The sequence below is a fragment of the Larus michahellis genome, chromosome 9 (assembly GCF_964199755.1).
Source record: "Larus michahellis chromosome 9, bLarMic1.1, whole genome shotgun sequence".
NCBI lineage: Eukaryota > Metazoa > Chordata > Aves > Charadriiformes > Laridae > Larus > Larus michahellis.
This window is the reverse complement of record NC_133904.1, coordinates 28,122,731-28,142,462: the sequence shown is the minus strand read 5'-3', so window position 1 is coordinate 28,142,462 and position 19,732 is coordinate 28,122,731. Positions and strand designations below refer to the sequence as shown.

Below are 19,732 nucleotides of genomic sequence, written 5' to 3'. Positions count from 1 at the left end.
AAGCAAGCAAACCATATATTCCTAGGTAGGTCAAAAGGCAAATGACACGCTGTCTGTGCTAAAGGGTAGTGATTTATCTGAAACACCATTTTCAAAGAGCTAGAAATAGCTCAAAATACCCCAGCTTCTGATGCTTGAATAGAAAAGAAGCAAGCAGGATTCCATCTAGCTGCTTCGGTGAGCAATATCTGTCCTTAAAAGTCTTTCTGTACAGACCACAGGAAGACAGCAGATCCATTAATGAGGAGACTCCTGGTACCTTTTCTGTTGGGAGCATCTGATTAATTGTACGGCTCGCCATGCTTCATCGAGCACCAGAAAATACATTTCTGAAGATGGGGGGGGGGGGGGAAGGCGGCCTCTACCCTCAGAATGTAATTTCAAGTACCACTTATTCCGATTACACGCACTGGAAATACCTCCTCCTGGTGCTGCAGAGGCCTTAACTCATCATTCTAGTGTGATTTCCAACAGGATTTTTCCTTTTATTCTATTTTGAATAACTTGTTTGTTGGGCAGTAGCATACCTGCTTGTTTCTTGGTAAAACTAGAAATGCAGCCCTTTCAGTGAAGGCTTACTTTAATATTGAGACACCCCAAGAAGCAACGCGAACTGAAACTACTGTTCCACTGCAATCAGAAGCCCAGCGGCGTGGTGGATCTCAGTTTACTGGGAGGTAACTGGTTACAGATTGCACCGAAGCTACCGACTGGCTGAGTCCAAGCCCTGTGCCATTGCCATTATCTTTTATCGAGGATGCCGTGCATTTCACAAGCCACGTCTCTGATCCACAAAAGGCAGTCCAAGATAAGAAGTGACTGTTGTCACCTTGTCCTAGATAACTGTACGCAGGGCCATCAGTTGTAGCGGCTTTAATACAAATGTTAAATCATCCTGCACATCTCCAGATCTGGAAGTGCATTTTTATGGGATGACTTTAAGGGTGCTCTGCATAGTCCAGAGGTATAGCTAATGGGAAATGTAAGCATCGTTTTGCACATGCCAGGCTGAGACCTCAATTAATACACATACACAGAGAGAGAAAAAAAAAACCCCAACAACCCTTCTCTAAATATGTATTTAGGCTGCGTTTGCTCAATGTATAAGAAGCAAATCATGGAATTTGCCATTAACTGTTAACAAGAAGTGCTTGACCAGTTGCTTTCACCAAGCAGAGCTCAGTGATGTGTGCACCTCAGCCACTTCACTGCACCCGGTCAGAACTTCTGTGTAAAACCTGAAGTGTTATCAACGTAGCTCACATTCTATGAATGGGTAATGTACAGAAATACTGGCGTAATCTGGAGTTTTCTTTTCTCAAAAAGCTTGAATCATAGAATGTGTTGGGTTGGAAGGGACCTCTAAAGGCCATCTAGTCCAACCCCCCTGCAGGGAGCAGGGACATCTTCAACTAGATCAGGTTGCTCAGAGCCTCATCCAGCCTGGCCTTGGATGTCTCCAGGGATGGGGCCTCCACCACCTCTCTGGGCAACCTGGGCCAGTGTCTCACCACCCTCAGTGGAAAGAACTTCTTCCTAATGTCTCATCTAAACCCGCCCTGCTCTAGTTTAAAACCATTGCCCCTCGTCCTACCGCTACATGCCCTTGCCAACAGCCCCTCCCCATCCTTCCTGTAGGCCCCCTTCAGGGACTGGAAGGGGCTGGAAGGTCTCCCTGGAGCCTTCTCTTCTCCAGGCTGAACCCCCACAACTCTCTCAGCCTGTTCTCACAGCAGAGGGGCTCCAGCCCTCTGATCATCTTTGTAGCCTCCTCTGGCCCCGCTCCAACAGGTCCATGTCCTTCCTGTGGTGAGGGCTCCAGAGCTGGACACAGTACTCCAGGTGGGGTCTCACCAGAGCAGAGCAGGGGGGCAGAATCCCCTCTCTGGATCTGAAGAACAGTTTTGTTCTCTTCCATCTTCTGAAGAAGATGATTTCCAAGTAGCAACACATGGTTAAAAGGTCCCGTTCAGCATCTAACAAATACCCAGAAGCTCTTGGGTGGTGGTGCACCAGCTTCGGAGCAGGCGAAGGGAGCTGGGCTGCTCCCAGTGCTCCTCATTAAGAGCTGAGAATTAGGCGCCTGTAGTCGTCACCAATTAAAAGGCCTAACCACCCCCCCTTGTGGGCAAAAGACAAAACGTCACCAAAGTGACGGGAATTTTGGCCCATTGGGATAAGGGAGCGTTTCTGCCGTGGGGCGGGGTGCGTCCATGCCCCCCGCTGGATGTGTGGGTGCATGCGAGTGCTAAGCGTTCCCGTGACACCTATCTCTACAGCCGCTCGGGTTTACTTCCCAAGAAAAAAAAACCTTTATTTGCAAATGCATCATGTAGTTTTGGGTTCATTTCACCCCAAGCGAACAGTCATATTGTTTGTAATTCTGGATTAAATAACGGTGATATGAGGTACCCCCGGGAACGACAAAGTGGTCAGCGTGAATTTTAAGATGTATTTTTCTATCATGGCATAAGATTTATTACAACAAGAAATCATCACAAGTTATTTAACATGCAGAAGAGGTGCTAAATTTACTAACCAGCAAACATTTCAGATAATACAAGTGTTTGAATGCTGGCATGTGTTCCCTTCTCCCACTGAGTGCTATTTTTATTTGTTTCTAGCTAAAGACTTGTAGGGTTCCTTGGGGTTTGGTTCTGTGACAAGCAGAGCACCTGATGAACTGAAACGCTCAGCGCCCCAAAACGACACTTGCTCTTTGGGAAAAAGTTCATTCCGCATGTTCCCTCCGGGGCAGGAATATCTGGCACCTTTGGCAGAGGTTTTCTTTGAGGGCTTAGCTCCATAGCTCCTCGCCACATTTAGTCAACCAGTTCTAGAGCAAAGCAACACAAAAATCCTTTTTTTTTTTCCTTTGTTCCTTTATTTATTTTACTTTTTAAAAAATACTTTAACCTTTAGAAAGCCACATTACTGCCATTCCTTTCTTAGGACGCAGGGTGAGGTCTGTCTGACAGGCACCGACCGCCCTCTCCGGCGCAGGGGGATTGTGCTGCGGAGGAGGTTCTGGCTCTCCAGGCCTTTTCACCAGCTCCAGTGTGTGTCACCTACACTGGGAATGTGAGAAATTACTGAGAACTGAGTTAATGGCAGTGCTTAGACACACAAATCAAATGGGACACTTGCCAAGATGTTAAGAGGTCACAGGCTGGCGGCTGAGAGATAACACAGGCCCGATCAGCTCCAACTTCCCAGATGCAGCAATGTGGCTCGGGAAGGTTTTATCACCGCCTCCAAAGCTATGTGCTTGGAGCAAAACAGATCCTGAAACTGCTCACCTGGTGAAGTGGCGTTTGCTGCAAAAGCCGTGTTGTAGTTCAGTAAAAAACCTGTAATTTGAAAATACCTACTATGAGGTAGTTTAGACATTTAGATATTTAGAAGTTTAGGTTCTAGAAGTTGAAGTTTAGGTATTTTGAGGTTGGTCTCGGTATTTCTAAATTCCGCCTTTGCCTTGTTTTGTCTTGTATTTGTTTCACTAAACGTGATCCCATGGAAGCATGACTGGAAATCTCTCAGCTGTTGCTTTCAGACTGTTTGCACATGTGTGTATGTATGAAGATGTATGTACGATTTTGCCAAAGCCCACAAAACCTTTCATTACACCATCCTTCCTGCGGGACCAACCCCAGCTTCCTCCCAGTGGGGAAACCTGGGCCCTTCGGCACACGCTGGCCTGTGCCCAGGGGAGCCCCCAGCCCCTCCCGCAGCTAGACAAGGCCACCGCTATAGACCACCTCTCCCCGGCCATCGCTAGAGGCTTGGCGTACACGGTGCTCCCAGCCCTTCCCAGCAGCCACAGCTTCCCTGGCTGCTCCCACTGAATTCCTGGGAAATGCTAATGATTCCTTTTGAAGGAAAGCTCTTGGACTGGGGGGGCATTAGAGCCAGCACTCCCCGAAGGGCAGCAGCACCCCCGGGACACCTTGTGCATCACAGAAAATTGCGAACGGGGTATCATGACCTTAGTTCCTAATATTTCACATTAAAATGCTTCAGCGTTCGTCCTGCAGTGTTGTTGCAAAAGGCAGCTGAGGTTAGCTGTTGCACTCTCAACGCTGTTCTGTTCTTTTCTTTCCTTAAAAAACAGTTCCCTAAACCAACACTTTGAGAAGCACTTGATCTTCTGAAGAGCTGCACACATACCAGGAGCCAATCTTTGCCCTCATTTATTTGCACATTTGACGTGCAAGCTGGGAAAAAGAAACTGCCTTGAAAACACAAGAAACTGCCTTGAAAACACAAGAAACTGTCTTGAAAACACAAGAAACTGTCTTGAAAACTCAAAGCATGCAGACTTTGTTCTGAGATTTATGTGGCCTTTGTTACGCGTGTGGTGTGGAAGATTATTTCAGAGCATTTATTATATAGAAACTTTAGAAAAATCCATGCTATTCACCTAATGCATGGTAGCCCCTTGGAAGAGGAGGGATTGTTCTCCCAGTTCTCTTCCATTTTGTTTGGGTTTTTTTGTTGCTGTTTGGAGGTTTTTTACATCTGGCTTTAAAAGTAGAAAAGGGTGGTTTTGCTCACATTTTTTATTCAAACTGCAGAATTTTGATTGGAAGACTGAAAGATCCCCTGAAGAATCTGACTTTTGTAAGTGATCAGGATGGTGCTAAAGACCAATCCCAAATGGACGCTTCCTCCCCAAGAAGCTCACAAATCCATGCAACAGACTTCATCCCTGAGGAGAAGCCCAGAGTGCCTCTGTTTGCAATGTTACCTTGTTTTTCTAGTCTTCAAATTGGGCAAAATCATTCCTTCTTTTACATCACTCAGAAAGGACTGATGGGTTTTAAGTTGTGTCTGCTCCGGGCATAAACCCCAGAAGAGAAGGATTTTTTAGGGGGGAGAAAAGAGGAAGAGCGTTATCCCAGAGGCTGGGGAATGGTACTTCGGGGGCGCTGGGTGGGGGGGGGTCAGCGCTGATGGAAAGGATGCCCCGGACGAGTCGGGAGGCTGGGGGGGGACTCCCGGGGTGCGGAGGGGCAGAGAGCCGGGACAGGGCTGGGCAGAGGGAGAGTGCCCCGCGGCGCAGAGGGGCTGGAGGGGACGACTCGGGGTGGGGGGCGGAGAGGATGCTTGGAGGGGGCAGGCGGCCAGGTTGCGGAGAGGGGTGTTGGGGCACAGAGGGCTGGGTGCCGGTGAGCGGGTGCCCGGAGCGGGTGCCGGTGGGTGGGTGCCCGGGCGGGTGCCGGTGGCGGAGCGGTGCCGGGGCGGGTGCCGGTGCCGGCACATTCCGGGCAGGCGCACTGGCCGTACTGGCCGCACGGGCCGGCGGCGGCGGGCGGTTGGAGCCCATGGAAGCGGCGGGGCCGCAGCCGGGGCCGGGCCCCGCGGCGGGGCCGCAGCCGGGAACCGAGGAGATCGACATGTCCCTGGGTAGGTCCGGTGGGGCGGGGGGTGGTCCCTGCCCGGCCGGGGGCGGCGGGACGACGGCGCTGGGGGGGCCGGTCCCCGTCCCGGCGCGGGTCCCGGGGGTTGGGTTCGCGTTGTCCGTACAGTTTCGGGGCAGGGGAGCGGGGGCGGCCCCGCGGTGCCCCCGGGGGCCCGCAGCCGGTGTCGGTGGAAGGGGAGCGGGCGGGACGAGGTGAAGAAGAAGCCGGTTTGGGGGGGGGGGGCGGGGAGAGTCACGGCTTCACCCCCATCTCTGGGGCTTTGCACCCCAAAACCTCGGGGGAGCGGCCGGGGCGGCGGGAGGCGCTTACGTAAATGAGGCCTGTGTTGAACTCCAGGTCGGAGGCTCTCCCGGGCCCGCCGGCTATTTATAGCGGCCGGGGCGATGCTCGCCATTCCGCTGGCGCTGGGCTCGGCGGCGGCGCGTAAACAACCGCCCCGGCCCGCGGCCCCCCGCCGCCACCGGCCCGGCCCTGCCCTGCCCTGCCCTGCCCTGCGCGGGCGGCAGAGCTTGGGGGACCCCCGTGGGACATCTCGGCTGCGGAGGGGAAAGCCCACTCCCACCTTGTGTTCCTGGGGCAGCTCCCAGCCGAAACCTCCCGTCGCTTCTTCCCGGCAGCGAGCCGCCCGTGAGGAACGGCAGAACATTTTCCACTGCAGCTCAAACTGATCCCTCGGCTGACGCACCCGTATTTTAGCGCTGCCATGAGGATTTACGGCAATCGCGGGCCCCTAATTTTTCGCTTAGTTATTTCCCCATGGTGTTGCACCCCTTTTTCTGTTTGCTGACCTGCGGTGCTCCCTTCGCTTTTGCTCTCCCTTGGTGCTTCTCTCGGTCAGACCCCCTGTGGCCCACCTCCATATCCCATCCGGAACACATCTTACCCGCGGCAGAACAGAGAACTAGAAAACAGGGGCCCTGGTGAAGAACTGCTACTTGGACCGTCAGGTGCTTGTTTCTGCGCTTTCAGATCCATCGGGCCCTGGCTGAGTTAGCAGTTGCTGGAAACTGCAGGAATTACTCTAAAGCTGCCCTGATAGACCTAATTCTTTCCTGGGGGCATAGGGGTACCTTAGGCAACCTCTCAGGATCCCTTCCAGCCTTACGTAGTACTCCATCGTGTTGCTCTGTTAACCCCATCATATTTATGGATGCAAAACACAGAGTAATGACTCATACCCGAACAAAAAAAGATGCTGAGAGGTGACAGAGCAGGCACCTGAGCATTCATCTCCTCTCCGTTCCCGGCGAGCTCTTCCTGGCGCTGGTGATAGCCCACCCTTGGACGCCTGCGCCCACCTCCCTGCAGAGCAGGGATGCTGTCGATATGCTTCAAAGCAGCCTGTGCCCCAAATAGCTTATGTCCCAAAGGCACACTTAGCTGAGAACATTAGCGCATTTGTCCCAAGAACATCACCCAGCCTCTATCCCGGCGTGCGCTCTTCCCGGTAGACTTGATAGCAGAATCACAAAAGCAGTCACGCAGCCCATTCTTACATCCGCTCTCCTTTGCTTTCCCTGGGCTTTGTATTAATTTGGACACAGGAGTTCCTTGATAGAAAATGACAAGTGACAAGCGCTGGAGTATGATAATCGCCCATGGAAAGCTAATGGCACTTCTGTGCGTTCACTCCAGTGATTCGTGAAGGAGCTAGAGTAGCCACTGCAAGGGAAAAGGCCTGATTTGGTCACTTCTTTCCTCACTAATTTGTTAAAGCATTCTGCTTGGAGCTTAGCAGATGTGGCTGTATTACTCGCTAAATAGTTTAGCAAGGAAGGTTTGAGATTAAAAAAAGAAATTGTTGGAAAATACGAATTAATGAGGAGTTGTCCCTTTGCCTTTCCTCTTCATCAGAACAGCTTGAATTAAGAAGATCCCCTTGATTTCAGACCAGCTCCTGAGAACTAAGGGGCTTAGAGCTGTTTCTTGATAGAGCTCTGCATCTAAAAGTAGTTTGTGCTCGGTCCAGATACCTCAGCACCCAGTGCTGTCTTTTGGAGAGTTAAAAACAGTTGTTCAGGATGGGCGTGAGCTTTCAAAACCCTGTCAGGTATCCTCTGGGCACTGCAGGTGGACCATCGCCTGCCTTTGTGTCCCTGGTGCTCTCTCTGTGGTGAAGCACGACCGTCCGGCACGGCTCAGGGGATGTGCTGGTTACAGCAGCGGTGCCCAGGGACACACAGCGGCAAAACGTGCATGGGAGAAACTGTGTCATCTTCTTGGGGCTACTAATGCAGTTTTAAACCAAAAGTGGCTACATCACAGGGAAAATAATTGATTGTTTCATAGAGGCTAGGCGTCTTGGTAGCTGCATGTGGATGGTGTCTTGCAAAGAAAGTGAGAAACATCTCGCAGTTCCTGTGAGAGCTCAGCAGTGTACATCTTCAGGGCTGTCTAATAAGAATTTGGGGTGGGGGCAGCCCTGGGACATTGTCAGGACATCGTGGGTCCGTTTTGCTGCATTCAGGCTGTTGTGTGCCCCTTTTGCGGAGGGCAGTGTTGGGGACTCGAAGGTGAGAGGCAGGTGTGCCTGGTCTCCGTGCTGCGGCCGGCTGGGTGCCCTCCCTCCCTCCCATCTGCCGGGTTCCCAAAATACTGTTCTGCTGCTGGCCCTGGGGCAAGCACGGACATCGAATCGGTGTGTTCAACATGAAGCACCAGAGCTGGTTCCTGTGGTGCAGTGCAGACAGGTCTGTGCGGGAGAGCCCAGGTTTGGGAGGGGAGAGCAGCATCCTCTGGTGTTTGGGACGTTCTCCCTTGCTTCACCAGACAGCGGTGGGAGGTGAGAGGTTCTTGCTCTGTGGTTGTTACATCCTTATCCAGCTGCTGCTAGGTTAGCTCTATGGAGTAATTAAGCAGGAGCATCTACCCCAGATAGGCAGAAAATCAAGAGTCGGGTCCTCATGACTGTGAAACTTCAAATACCAAGTGCTGCTGATATTTGTTGTGCGTGTTGCATCTATTTGCTTGCTGGTTTTGAGCCATAGGGGTTTATGGCTTCAAGCATCTCATACCACCGAGGGCTAGAAACTTGCTTTGTTTTTTTTTTCTTTTTAAAGCACTGAGGAAAGACATGCAGGTAGCTGGCTCCAGGGATGGGAATTGAAAGGGAACCATCCTCCAACTGCCTGGTGAACCATGGGTGTTGGCGGGACCATGGTGTCCCCTTTCTTGTCAGCGAGATTCCTTCCCCGCGGCCCTCATGTCGCACCAAGCTCCAGTTCTGGGGGGACATTCATCCCATGTGCCTTTGGGTGATGTGTGAGCAGCGTTTGTGTTGCTGATACCTCAGGGACACGTCCCCTGTGCGGGGCAGTGCCCGTGTCCCAGGGGGAGCCCTTGGAGCGGCCCTCACAGCGTGGGAGCACCTGTGGGTGCTTCTGCCCATCCTCCCCGCTTCGGCCACCTCTCCCGCGGCCCCCCCAGCAGTTTCGACCTTCTCGAGACCCCTTCTGAGCCCAGCGCTGAGCCCCCGGTGCCCCTGCAGACGTGCGTTGCCTTCTGCTGGCAGGCAGTCTGCAGGACCGCATCCCTCGGTGGGACGTGGGCCCGGGCTCTCTGTCCTGCACGTGGTGGATACGTGCCGGGGAGCAGCACGCTTTTCAATAATTTGTAGCACTCTAATCTCCAGCCCGCAGCAGCTGAGTAAATTGATCCTATTATACTTTCTGAGCTAAGCTTAATCTTTTATTGTCCGTCCGGCCTACCTCCCGGAACCGCAAGCTCCATTTTCGCTGCGGACAATTCCAGGCGCCAAAAGTGGGAATCACCGTTGGTGGAAAGCGCAGGTTTTATGGGTTTCCCCTTTGCCATTTCCATCTAGATGACATCATAAAACGCCACAGGAAAGAGCAAGCGGAGGCCAGCGCCGCGGGGGACGGGCAGCGGCGGCAGGCGAAGGACAGGAGCGCGGCCTACGGGTACGGGCGGCCCCGGTTCCGCGCCTGGATGCAGAGGAATCTGCAAGGTGGGTGAGCGCCCGGGGCGACAAGGCCCACCATGCTGGAAAACACATCGCTCTAACAAAATACAGCCCTTAAATCCTTCTCCTGTCTAATTCCTGTGCGCGTATAAGATGTACTCGGGCTCTGAATAGCTTTTCTCTCTGCAACAATGGAATATCAGGGCCCTTTCAGAGCATAAATTCATCCGTTTCTCTCCCTTCCACCCTCTCATGAATTACTAATTCAAAGTGACTTAATATCTATTCTGTATTCCCTTTTGGCTTTGCATATTTTAATTATGCCTCTTCCTAATCCTCTTTTTCCCAGAACACACTTAAATTACCCCTTCAGTAACTGTCTTTGATAGCTCAGTTATTGGAGCTAATTTGTCACTTTTGCCAACCATGCTATTTTTATGATGAGCTTTTTTATAATACTGAGTGATCACACACTAATCTATGTTTGGTTCTGCTAGCTTTTATCTACAAAACCAAAGCGATCTGCTGCACGAAATGCTACCTCTTTCAAAATTTTGCTTCTTTTTTTTTTTTTTTCCAAAAAAAATACCGCTAAATCACTTCATTGAAGATTTTAGTGACATTTTGCAGCAAGGTCTTTGCTGTCTGCCCTCGGAGTGCCGGTGGCACGTCAGGCGGGTGGGATTGCTGGAGGCAATCCTGCTGGTCTCCGATCTGCCTCCCACTCTCATGTTCATGGTCTCCACCATATACTGCCTTACCGAGGATTGTTCTGGTTCAAGACAGAATGATGGTAATTGCCCTTTGCAAATTGATTTTTCTGTCAAAAACACGGGCTTTGCTATTGGAATTGCCGAGGTTGGGAAGGGACCTTTCAGATCATCTAGTCCAAGAGTGTCGATACTCTTTCCACACTCAAGCGACTACTGCGTGCGGAGCCAAATGAATCAAACAAAGTATTTTTTTTTAGCCATTCCTTGGAAAGGAGAACTTTTCTATTCATTTATAGAATTATTTCTGTTAGTCTAAGTGTTTCATAGGTTTTGAGTGAGTCTGAATTCAGCTCTGCCAAGCGCAGAGACCTGCTGTGCTGTGTGATGCTGATGTCAGTAGCAATTTTGGGAAGCTCAGCGCCACTGGGAATTCAACCCGTAATTCTTCAGGGGCTCATTTCGCTTCGGTCCCTGCTGAAATGCAGCAGTCCCTTCTGGGCTGAGACGTGATAACCGTTATCGAAATGATGATCAGAACAGCCCAGCACTGTAACAACGGAGGATGGAGAAGGGTATTATGCTGATTAAACCAGCAAGAGAATTCGTGCAAGCCAAGTGCTGTTATCCCTCCTGGAATATGGCTTAAACCATCTCCCCAGTGGGGATAGATGATTTTTAATGACAAGAAATTTGAATTTCAAATCTCCTTGGAAAAAGAGGCTTCTCCATCGGGGCTTCTCGCCAGACTGGTCGTGCTGGGCAGCGGTGCCTCTTGGCCAGCCCAAGGGTGCTCGGCACCAGGCTCAGTGTCTGCCCGGGCGTGGTGGGGGCCTTCCCCAGCCGCTGATGCTGGGGGGCTTCGCTCAGATGTTCTTGCCTTAATAAACATCTGCCAGATGGTTTGCAGAGATGGAGCCTGCCCTGTGTCACACTTGGGGATACACGTGACAGAGGGAGTCCTTGGTCCCCAGCTGGCGCATGCGGGGTGCCCTTGGAGGCTGGTGGCTCCCTTCTTGGCTGTTAGCACTGGCGGAGGCTGCCGGGGAGGCTCGCCGATAGCGATTGACTGACAGGGGCAGGATTTTCTAGTCAGGGCTGCCTTTTGCATGGGTCCCTCCCATGGCACCCACGGGATGCCCGGGAGAGGCAGCGGGGCTCGGTCACTCTGCTGCAAAGGAGACGCAGAGCTGTGTTGGTGGCCCGCAGGACAGCCGTCTGGCAAGCAGGCAAGAGAGGGGGGCAGGCCCAGGGTGGGCACTGAAAGGAACAAGAAAGGGAAAAATGCACTGTGGGGACAGAACCAGGAGGAGAGAAACGGGCCACTAAAGGCAGCGAGACCACATCTGGTCACGCAGGCACAAATTGCTAAACTTTTGGTGTTTGTCAGGAGAGGAACATTCGCACCCCTGCACCTCTGCGCTGAGAGGGCATCGTTTGCGAAGAAAATAACTCCTGGCCCCGCAGAGCTGGTGAACAGCGTGGCATTTTTGTGAGTGCTCCCAACCAGCTCCTCGGCCATCGGGAGCGAAGCTTCACAGGGCCGTGCCCTGCTGCCCCTCTGTCTGTGTCCGTCTGTCCGTGCCCTGCTGCCTGTCTGTCCGTGCCCTGCTGCCCCTCTGTCTGTGCCCATCCATCCGTGCCCTGCTGCCCATCCATCCCGGAGACAGAGCGGCTCCCATCATCTTCATCCCTGTTCGGTGTACCCACGGCCGCTGTCACGCCCTGAGGCTGAAGCCTTCATTAATCACTGCGGTGGTGGCCCCTGACAGCGATGTCACCGCAGCCTCACAACGCTTCATTTCTAATTGCTCCAAGTCATTATAAAGTGCTGTGATGTAGGAATCAATGGTACAGGATCAATAGCTGCGTCTGACGGCTCTGCGGGTTGTGGCAGGTTCTGCTGCCCTCTGCCACGCGCTGCTGTGTGCCTGAGTTACGCTCGCCTCTGAGCAGGCGTGCTCATTGCCCTGGTACAGCAGCTTGTAAAATGCTTCATTATGGCTACAGAAGTAGTAGTCACGTGGAGTAATTAGGCTTTAATGCGTCGTGTCTCCATCTGACGGAGTGCTTTCCTCTCTCTCGACACTTCGGCGCACTTCAAAATTATAAACAGGCTTAGGGGAAAGCGTTAAATGCAAGACAGGCTGTTGGTGTGTCTGTACCGTGCAGGTATGTGAAACAGCAGCAGAAGGTGCCCCCTTCAATGTATGCCGTAGGTAAGGATATTTCAAGCTAAAAAAAAAATAAATTAGTTTATGTATGTGTATAAAAATTATGTTCCAGTCTTCACTCGTCAAGTGCTGTAATGGGGACACTCAGAGCTATCCCAGGCTGCTATGGGCTTGGCTTCTGGATGCCGGAGTCACTGGCGTATCTGTATCGAAAGGCTTTTTCCATTTCCCAGTTAATTCGTAGCAATGTGAGCTCTGAAAAGAGACTGACAGGTTTCCTGATGCGAGCGTTCCTGCCGTTACTAGGAGTCATAATTGAGGAAGGCTTTTCTCATCTATATTCTTTCAAATCAAATAATGTGTTTGTCAGTCCTACACATAATAAGAATGTTAGTGAGACATTGGAAAGATAAATTATTTAATATTCTGCCAAATTGATTGTCGGGAATAAATTAATGCGATTCTTGCATCACTATATATATAGATACTCCTGTATCGTATTAAGTTAACCTTGTAATTCATTTGCAAAACTGTAATCATAAATTGAGTTTTGAAGGATGCTAAAATAAGAGTTTATTTTCGTAGGACCTAACCGTTTTAGAAGAGGATTTGGACAACAACAATACAATCGGAGGCAGTTCAGGAATACTGTGCCCAGTCCCAGGAGAAGAGCAGCTGCTGCGTTAAATGGAGTGAGCCCTTTAAATCGGCAGGCGTCGGCTCAGGAGGTAAGGGGGTGAGGAAGGTAGAGCTCTTCCCAAATGTTGTGGAGAAATCTGCTGCATTTTATGGTCCTGGATCACCCCAAAGAACAATCGACATAAAAAATTTACAGGCACCATCTTTTTTATATGCCTGTGCATGGCATTTGCATGCATAGGCGAGTGCAGACACATGTGCATATGAAATAGCAGTTTTCCAGTTGCTTTTATAAGCTTCTGACTTGCATAATTTTACTGAATCTATTCCCATGGGTTTTACAGAAAAGTTTTTTTAAAAAAGGTGTTCTTAAAAGATTTGAAAATATTTCCATAAAAGCAAATTCCACGTCATCTCATCTTGCTGTTATAATTTAGAGGAGGTATGTTAAGATTCATCGTTATTTGTCCTGCACCCGGAGCATTTTCCAAGGTCCAGTGAAGTCACAGGACAGCCTGCCGTTGGCTTCAGGGGCTGTGGTTCAGAGACATACGTTTCACTAGCAGGTGGGTTTTCCCCCCCGAGACACTGATTCCCACTGCTGTGACAGCCGTGGGTTACATTGCCCCACATGCTTCAGTGTAAAATGCATTTATTTTTTTTCATTCATGGCTTTCCCTTTCTTCAGTTTAAACGTTTGGGTCTTGTCTCTGCTCAAAAACAGTTTAAAAAAAAGATTGAAATATTTTCATTTGGGTTTTGAGTTATTTTTAAGACTCGGGTGATGGGAAGGAAGGTACGTGTTCGCCATTAAAGTAACTCTTACAGCTTTTCTTCTGGGTGTTGCTAATATTAAACCGGCTTGGTGTAGAAGGTGGAAATCAAGGGTAGATAGTCCTCTGTGACAGGGGCTTGTTTTTTTCCGCACTGATGGAAATCCACTCAGTTAGGAGGTCACGGATGCTCGGTAAGCTTTTAAAAAAACACCAAAGTGGCAAACACGATGGCACATTTAATGGCTGTGTCCTGGGGATATGAATAAGAGAGCCCTAAACCGAGCGTGCGTGTGCGTGGCCTGTGGTTATTCCTGAAAATAAAGGCTGTGATGACTCAGATATTGAGTGTGGCTGGGTATTAACAGAAAGTAATAAGTAGTTGCTAGGAGGCATAATTCTACAGTAGCTTCCATTTCGCAGAAATAAACCAAGTGGGAAGAATGTGGAAACACATCTCGGTTAGGGGCAGTAACGGCGGTGGGGGTTGTCCCACAGCAGTAGAGGGACAGTCTGTGGTGGTTTGCGCGAGCGGCTGCAGGAGGACCGGCGCTGCTGAGGGGCCTTGGGATGCACCTCCTGCTTCCCGGCTTGGACCAGGCAATGGATGTGTCCAAGCGAGAGAGAGTCAGTGACCGAAAGGCAGCCTGAGCAAAGCTGTAATGCTTGGCTTGTGCCAGGTTTGCTCTCCGTGGACTGATTTTCTGGGGTATTTCTGCACAATTGGAATGAAACATACTTCCTGGTACTTGTTGTTTCATGCCCAGGAACCGAGGCACGCGTACGGGTTGTTGACAACGGTGTGTAAGTGTTGAGACTACAGCGGCACTGCTCAGTGGAAATATTCCCGCCGTGGATACAAAATACCATGGACGAGGCCAGGTTACAGAATCCCAGACTGGCAGGGGTTGGAAGGGATCTTTGGAGACTATCTAGTCCAACCCCCTGCCAGAGCAGTGTCACCCAGAGCCGCTTTTAATAGATTTAGGGAGGAATTGTTTTCCCATTGAGAAAATAACAAAGGAGAGGGGGGGGAAGCGCTTGCAGAGCAGGGTTGTTCTGTTGCAAAGGAAAAATGTTTGGGAGTGAGAAGAAGGGGAATGTGGAGCCGTGCGGGGGGCTGAGACCCCTTTGAGGCGGGGAGGGGGGGGCGGCAGGGTCAGCCATCCGCACCGGCACTTGGCAGCTGGATGTCCTCCGGCACAGAGCCAAAGAAAATGCTGGATACAGGCGGCGGGTGTTCGGTCGTCGGGGGAGGAGGGAGGCGAGGTGGTGGCGCGGGTGGCAGCGGCTGAGCTCTCGCTGCTCTTTCAGGGCGACAAGAACAATGATGCTTTCGCCAAAAGAGGTGGCGGGGGCAGCAACGGGCAGCCCGAGGGACGGCGACGGCCACCCCCAGGCCCCAGGAGATTCCGAGCAGCTGCTGCCAGCACCCAGGCCCCGGGGAGAAGGTAAGACCTTGGGTAAACCTGGGCTTCTTTGGTTTTCAGTGACTCCCTGCACAGCTCCTGGGGCTCTGCGCTCGGTTGGTGCCAGCTGGGAGCGGCTGCAGCCCCGCGCTCCTGCAACGTGAGAAAAACACCCCTGGGCACATTAGGAAAGCACCTGTGAATAACGCGACCTCCTGCTGATAGTTAGTAATTCAGGTATTAGATCTGTCATTTTTATTTTAGGAAGCGTGGAAAATGTCAACTTTGTATTTTTATTAAACTCTGTCAACTTTGTGGAAAACTTTAGAAGGGTGAAGTAGCATTTATTTTCCTGAAGGCAGGAAATACAGACTCCAGCGGTAAGGGACAGGCAGGGCGAGGGAGCGTGTCCCAGAGAGGGGCCGCAGGAGCAGCTGCTGCACCCACGAGCCGTGCCGAGGGCGGCCCCGCTGCCCGTCCCGTCGTGCTCCTCGTGTTCTCCCAGCTCCAAGGCAGGCGCCGTTGCAATCCCGTCTTTCCCTGCTCTGAGTAGAGCAGGGGCTGAATGACCTCCAGAGGTCCCTTCTGACCACATTTTTTTCTGTGGTTTTCTTCCATGATTTTATTATTATTTTTGAATGGGCAGAGTTCAGAACAAACACAAGCTGTTGTTTCATTTGAGCAGAAAAACGAGTTCCTCTGAAATCCTTTGCTGGCAGAAAAACCTGCTGGGCTGAGCTTGGGAGCACACAGCCTCATTTGCTTCTCATGCTGCTTTTTAATACCTCACCGGGTTCAGTATTTCAGCATTAAACTTCAGGTGAGACCTGGCATCCTATTCACCGATGCCCTTTTCTCTCTCCTCCTCTTCCAGCAGGCCTTTCCGGCTGAACCGGGGACCAGCCTTCCAGCAGAAGCGAATGCCGCAGCGGTTCTCCAAAGCCAATTTTCAGAGAGGGGTCAGTATCGAGACATTTTTTCTGCAGCCTGCTGCTGCTGACAAGTCTTGGGTTTTAGCAGCCTTTGCCCCGTTGTATCTTTGCTTCTAAAAGTAACTTTAACAGTGAATATATTCCTAGGAAAGTATTTGCAGGACAGGCAATTTTTAATGCAGCTTAATCTAGCAGCTGGCAGGTAAAACCCGGGCAGGTGGTAGAAGTCAACCTTGCAGCTTGTACAGCGGCACAAGCTGGGCAAAGTAAAGCCACCCCGTACACATTGCTGTGCTGGCAGGAGACCCAAACTTAGCAAATTTCTTGACAACATGCAAGGAAAAAGCTCTTCAGATACGCCAAATGAAATACTGGGAAAGGAATCACTGTTTCTGAGATCTCTGAGATCTAATTCTTTAAGTCTTTTTTTTTTTTTTTTTAAATACATTTCACAGCAGATGGATGCTCATGGAGAAGGGAAACCGCCGAGGATGCGAAGGTAATTGGTGAGCAAAGGCACGCTGCAAACACGACGTGCTCTTTCATGCTGGAATCGAAGCTGGATGCATCTCCCTGTCCCGGCAGGTGGCAAGTGAAGCCAAGCCCCGGAGCAGTTCTGACGGTTTCTGTGGCTAATCCCCAGGCGGGCCAGACTGGCGCGTAAGTAAATGAGGTGATTTGTTCGGATGGGAGCCCTACAAAAGCCATTGCAAATCCCTTTAGCGTTATTGCAGCTTTCCGTCTTCTATAATGAGCGCGCAGTGAATGGTTCAGACCCAAAATGGTTAGCAAATGATGTCTCGTTCCCTTCCCGGCCTATCTGAAAGGAGATGGTAATTACCCTGCGGCTCGTTTGTTATCCAGAGTAAGGAGAAACGGGAGGAGGTGGCAGCGGGAGGTGTCAGGCTGGTTGTGCTCGCGGTGGGGTGTCACAGAGGCAATGCCATGCGCCCCAAAGCAACACGGCGGGCTGGCTGTGCCGGAGCAGTGCAGCAGCTGGAAGGGGACAGTGTCACCCTGGGGCTGAGCCAGGGCGGGGGCAGCACCTGGCGAAGGGCAGAGTGAGGGGTGGGTGGACGGGCGTAGAGGGCACCCCATGATAGCCCTGACGTGATGCAGCCCCCCGCGTTGGGACTCCACACAGCAGCTCTCCTGGCACCCTTTGGGCTCAGCCAGGCTGCCGGGAGATGTGCGGTGGGACGTGTGGGGCATGCGGGCGTCTCCTTGACGCCTTGCTGGTTCGCAGATGATGGGAAGGGAGCTGCCTCAGACTCCTGAGTGACTGCAGGTCTGTGCTTTCCCCAGGCCCGGATCCAAGCGCCCGTTCCTGCGAAGCCGGAGGCGCCCACCGCCACCAGCCAAGCCCCAGCCCAAGGGGGTGCTGCTGAGGTTCAACTTCCGCGCGATGGCCAACCAGGTAGAGGGTTGTCGACGGGACAGGCGGCGCCTGGCACCCTCCAGCAGCCCTGCCACCGAGCTCTTCACATAGCGCTCGGGGGTTTGGGGCTGCCGGTTGGGTTTGTCTGGCATAACCTGGGAGGAAAGTCCTGTAGCCACGTTGGCTAGGTCGCTCACACAACTGAAGGCACCCGAGAAGACTGTTCAGCAGCTACAGACTCAGCCCAATTTTCCCCACTCTGTTGGCCCCTCTTGGCCTGTCCATGTGCTTGCTCGGAGCAGGGAGATGCTGCTTGTGAGCGGTCCCGGCCAGGGGGGACCATTTCAGTGTTGGTGCACCCCACTTCGCAGAGACACACAGCACTTCTGGGCTTTGCTCTCTCTTTGCTTGGGTGACCTTCCCAGTGCCACGTTTTACGCTGAAGTATGTCCCGAGAGCCCTGGGCAGGTTGGAAATCCTGCTCCACCTTCTTCATTGCCGGCATTTCTTGTCTGGACGGTTTGGTTTTACTTGATGCCTTGCGCTCAAATGCCATCTGCTTGCTCCTGCTCTTGCCGAGGACGCCCGGTGTTTTGGGGCTGGGCACTGCTTGGAGGTTTTCCAGCCGCACACAGTCTGTTGAGCTCCTTGTCTCCGTGTGCTGAGTGGTTTAATTGACTAACCGGCTGTGAAGCACCGTCCTGACTGATGGGCTCTAATCAATACCCTGCTGCAAGTTCAGCCGTGCTTTGCCACGAGACACAGGACTGACTCGCTCTCCCTTTCCCCCGCAGACCAGCCTGACGCTGGATGAGAGGTTCTCTGGTCTGAGGAATAAGAGGCGCTTTACAGCAGCCAGGAGCGCCAGACGGATGGTCACCATGCCTTAGCACCGCGTGCTCCTCACAGGGACTGCCCGAAACAGTCCAGGCCCCATAATGGGCAGCTCAATAAAACTCGATAGATTTCCTCTGAGATAGCTGATTTGGCACCGTGCCGTCTTCTTCCTTACACGCAGAACGAGTGAGTGACCGAGGGCAGGGACGAGGCAGGACGTGAGTCGTGGCTGGAGTGCAGGGCAGGTGGGACGTGAGTGGGGTGGTGGAGGGGGATGAGCGGAGGTGGATTTGCTGGAGGCTCTGCAGGGGGATGGCACCAGACCTGTCCCCCCCGCCAGCCCGCCCTGCCCTTCCTGGGGGTGACGCCTGCAGGAGGGAGGGGGGACCAGCTCTGGGCCCTACCCCTGGAGCCTTCCCTGCCTGGTCCCACGGGTGGGAGGGGGTTGAGGATGCTGTGCCTGCCTGCGTTGAGACACAGCAGGGAGAGATGTGCAGGGTAGAAAGACCTGTCCCACGGTGTCAGCAGCGGGGATGCTCCAGCTGCCCGCGACCCCCAGCATCCCCCCAGCTGCCCCATGTGCGATGCCTGCCTGCATCCCTGCCCGGGGGTTTGCCGTGTGGGACTTCTCCATCCCAAAAACATCTCGTTCTGCCCCGATAGTCCGACCTGAGCACCTTGCATTTCTCTTTGGTTTGCCGTGCTGTTCTGTCTGCTGCTGCTGGCCCGGTTGCAGGGACATGCCATGCGGTGCCATGCCGTGCCGTGCCGCCGGAGTGACTGTCCCTGGCACAGAGCACAGACGGGCTGCCCCAGCCCAAATTTGGTTTCCCAGTGCTGCAGTAGGATTTCAGATTAGGTTTTTGGCTTGCGTTAGGGATTTCCTGGGTGCAGCTTCAGTCGAGCTCAAAGCACCAACATAATCCAACTAGCGGCTGTGGGAGGGGGGCCAGGCTCTGCAGCAGCCCGAGAAAGATTGGCTGAGGTTAATGAGGTGGGTCTCGTTGGCTGTTAATGAAGCCCTGCGCCAGCCGTGGGTCACCACTCCCTTCTCCACCCGCTGCTGCAGCCCAGCACCGACGGCGCCGGACACGGCCTGTCGCTGGGCTCCAGGCTGCACTTACTGAAGCAAATATTGGGTAGGCTGCTTCATGTTTGACACCGCGTGTCTTTAACAAGGGACTGGACTCGGCGCTGGTTTTATAGGGACGTGTGAAATGTTGTTAGTTGACGAAGCGGTGATGTACGAGTCCAATGCACTGAATAAAAAACTAACTTGTCAAACCTCACCTCTGGTTATTTCCCTTCCTTCGGCAGGTTTTTGGTGCAAGTTGAGCCTCTCGTGCGGGGCATGGCGTGCGTGGCCACACAGGCGCCTTGGGGCGGCCGCGGTCCCTGTCGGTGTCCCCTGGGGTGGGGGGACACTGGCCTGGCTGAGCGGGCAGTTTGCTGCTCCAAAGCAGTGGGAGGTTTTCAAGAGGTATTCAGTAAAATCTTTGCTGTGATCTCTTTTGCCTTTGATGTTATCGGCAAAA

At 52.4% G+C, this 19,732-nt stretch overlaps 1 protein-coding gene across 2 annotated transcripts; it reads left to right on the top strand.

Annotated features, from left to right (window-relative positions):
• The first annotated feature begins 5,183 nt into the window (after positions 1–5,183).
• LOC141748551 (UAP56-interacting factor-like) lies at positions 5,184–19,486 on the top strand. 2 transcript variants are annotated; one of them, XR_012589022.1, is made up of 10 exons: positions 5,194–5,406; positions 9,247–9,390; positions 12,815–12,957; positions 14,956–15,092; positions 15,925–16,009; positions 16,438–16,481; positions 16,568–16,642; positions 17,288–17,399; positions 18,155–18,496; positions 18,610–19,486. XR_012589022.1 is itself a non-coding variant. In XM_074600802.1 (9 exons), the coding sequence occupies exons 1-9, from the start codon at positions 5,325–5,327 to the stop codon at positions 18,248–18,250; spliced, it is 918 nt and encodes a 305-aa protein (XP_074456903.1). In that variant the 5' UTR covers positions 5,184–5,324; the 3' UTR covers positions 18,251–19,486. The 2 variants fall into 2 exon arrangements, 1 of the variants encoding a protein (XP_074456903.1); XM_074600802.1 differs by having other exon boundaries at positions 5,184–5,406; positions 18,155–19,486.
• The last annotated feature ends 246 nt before the right edge of the window (positions 19,487–19,732 follow it).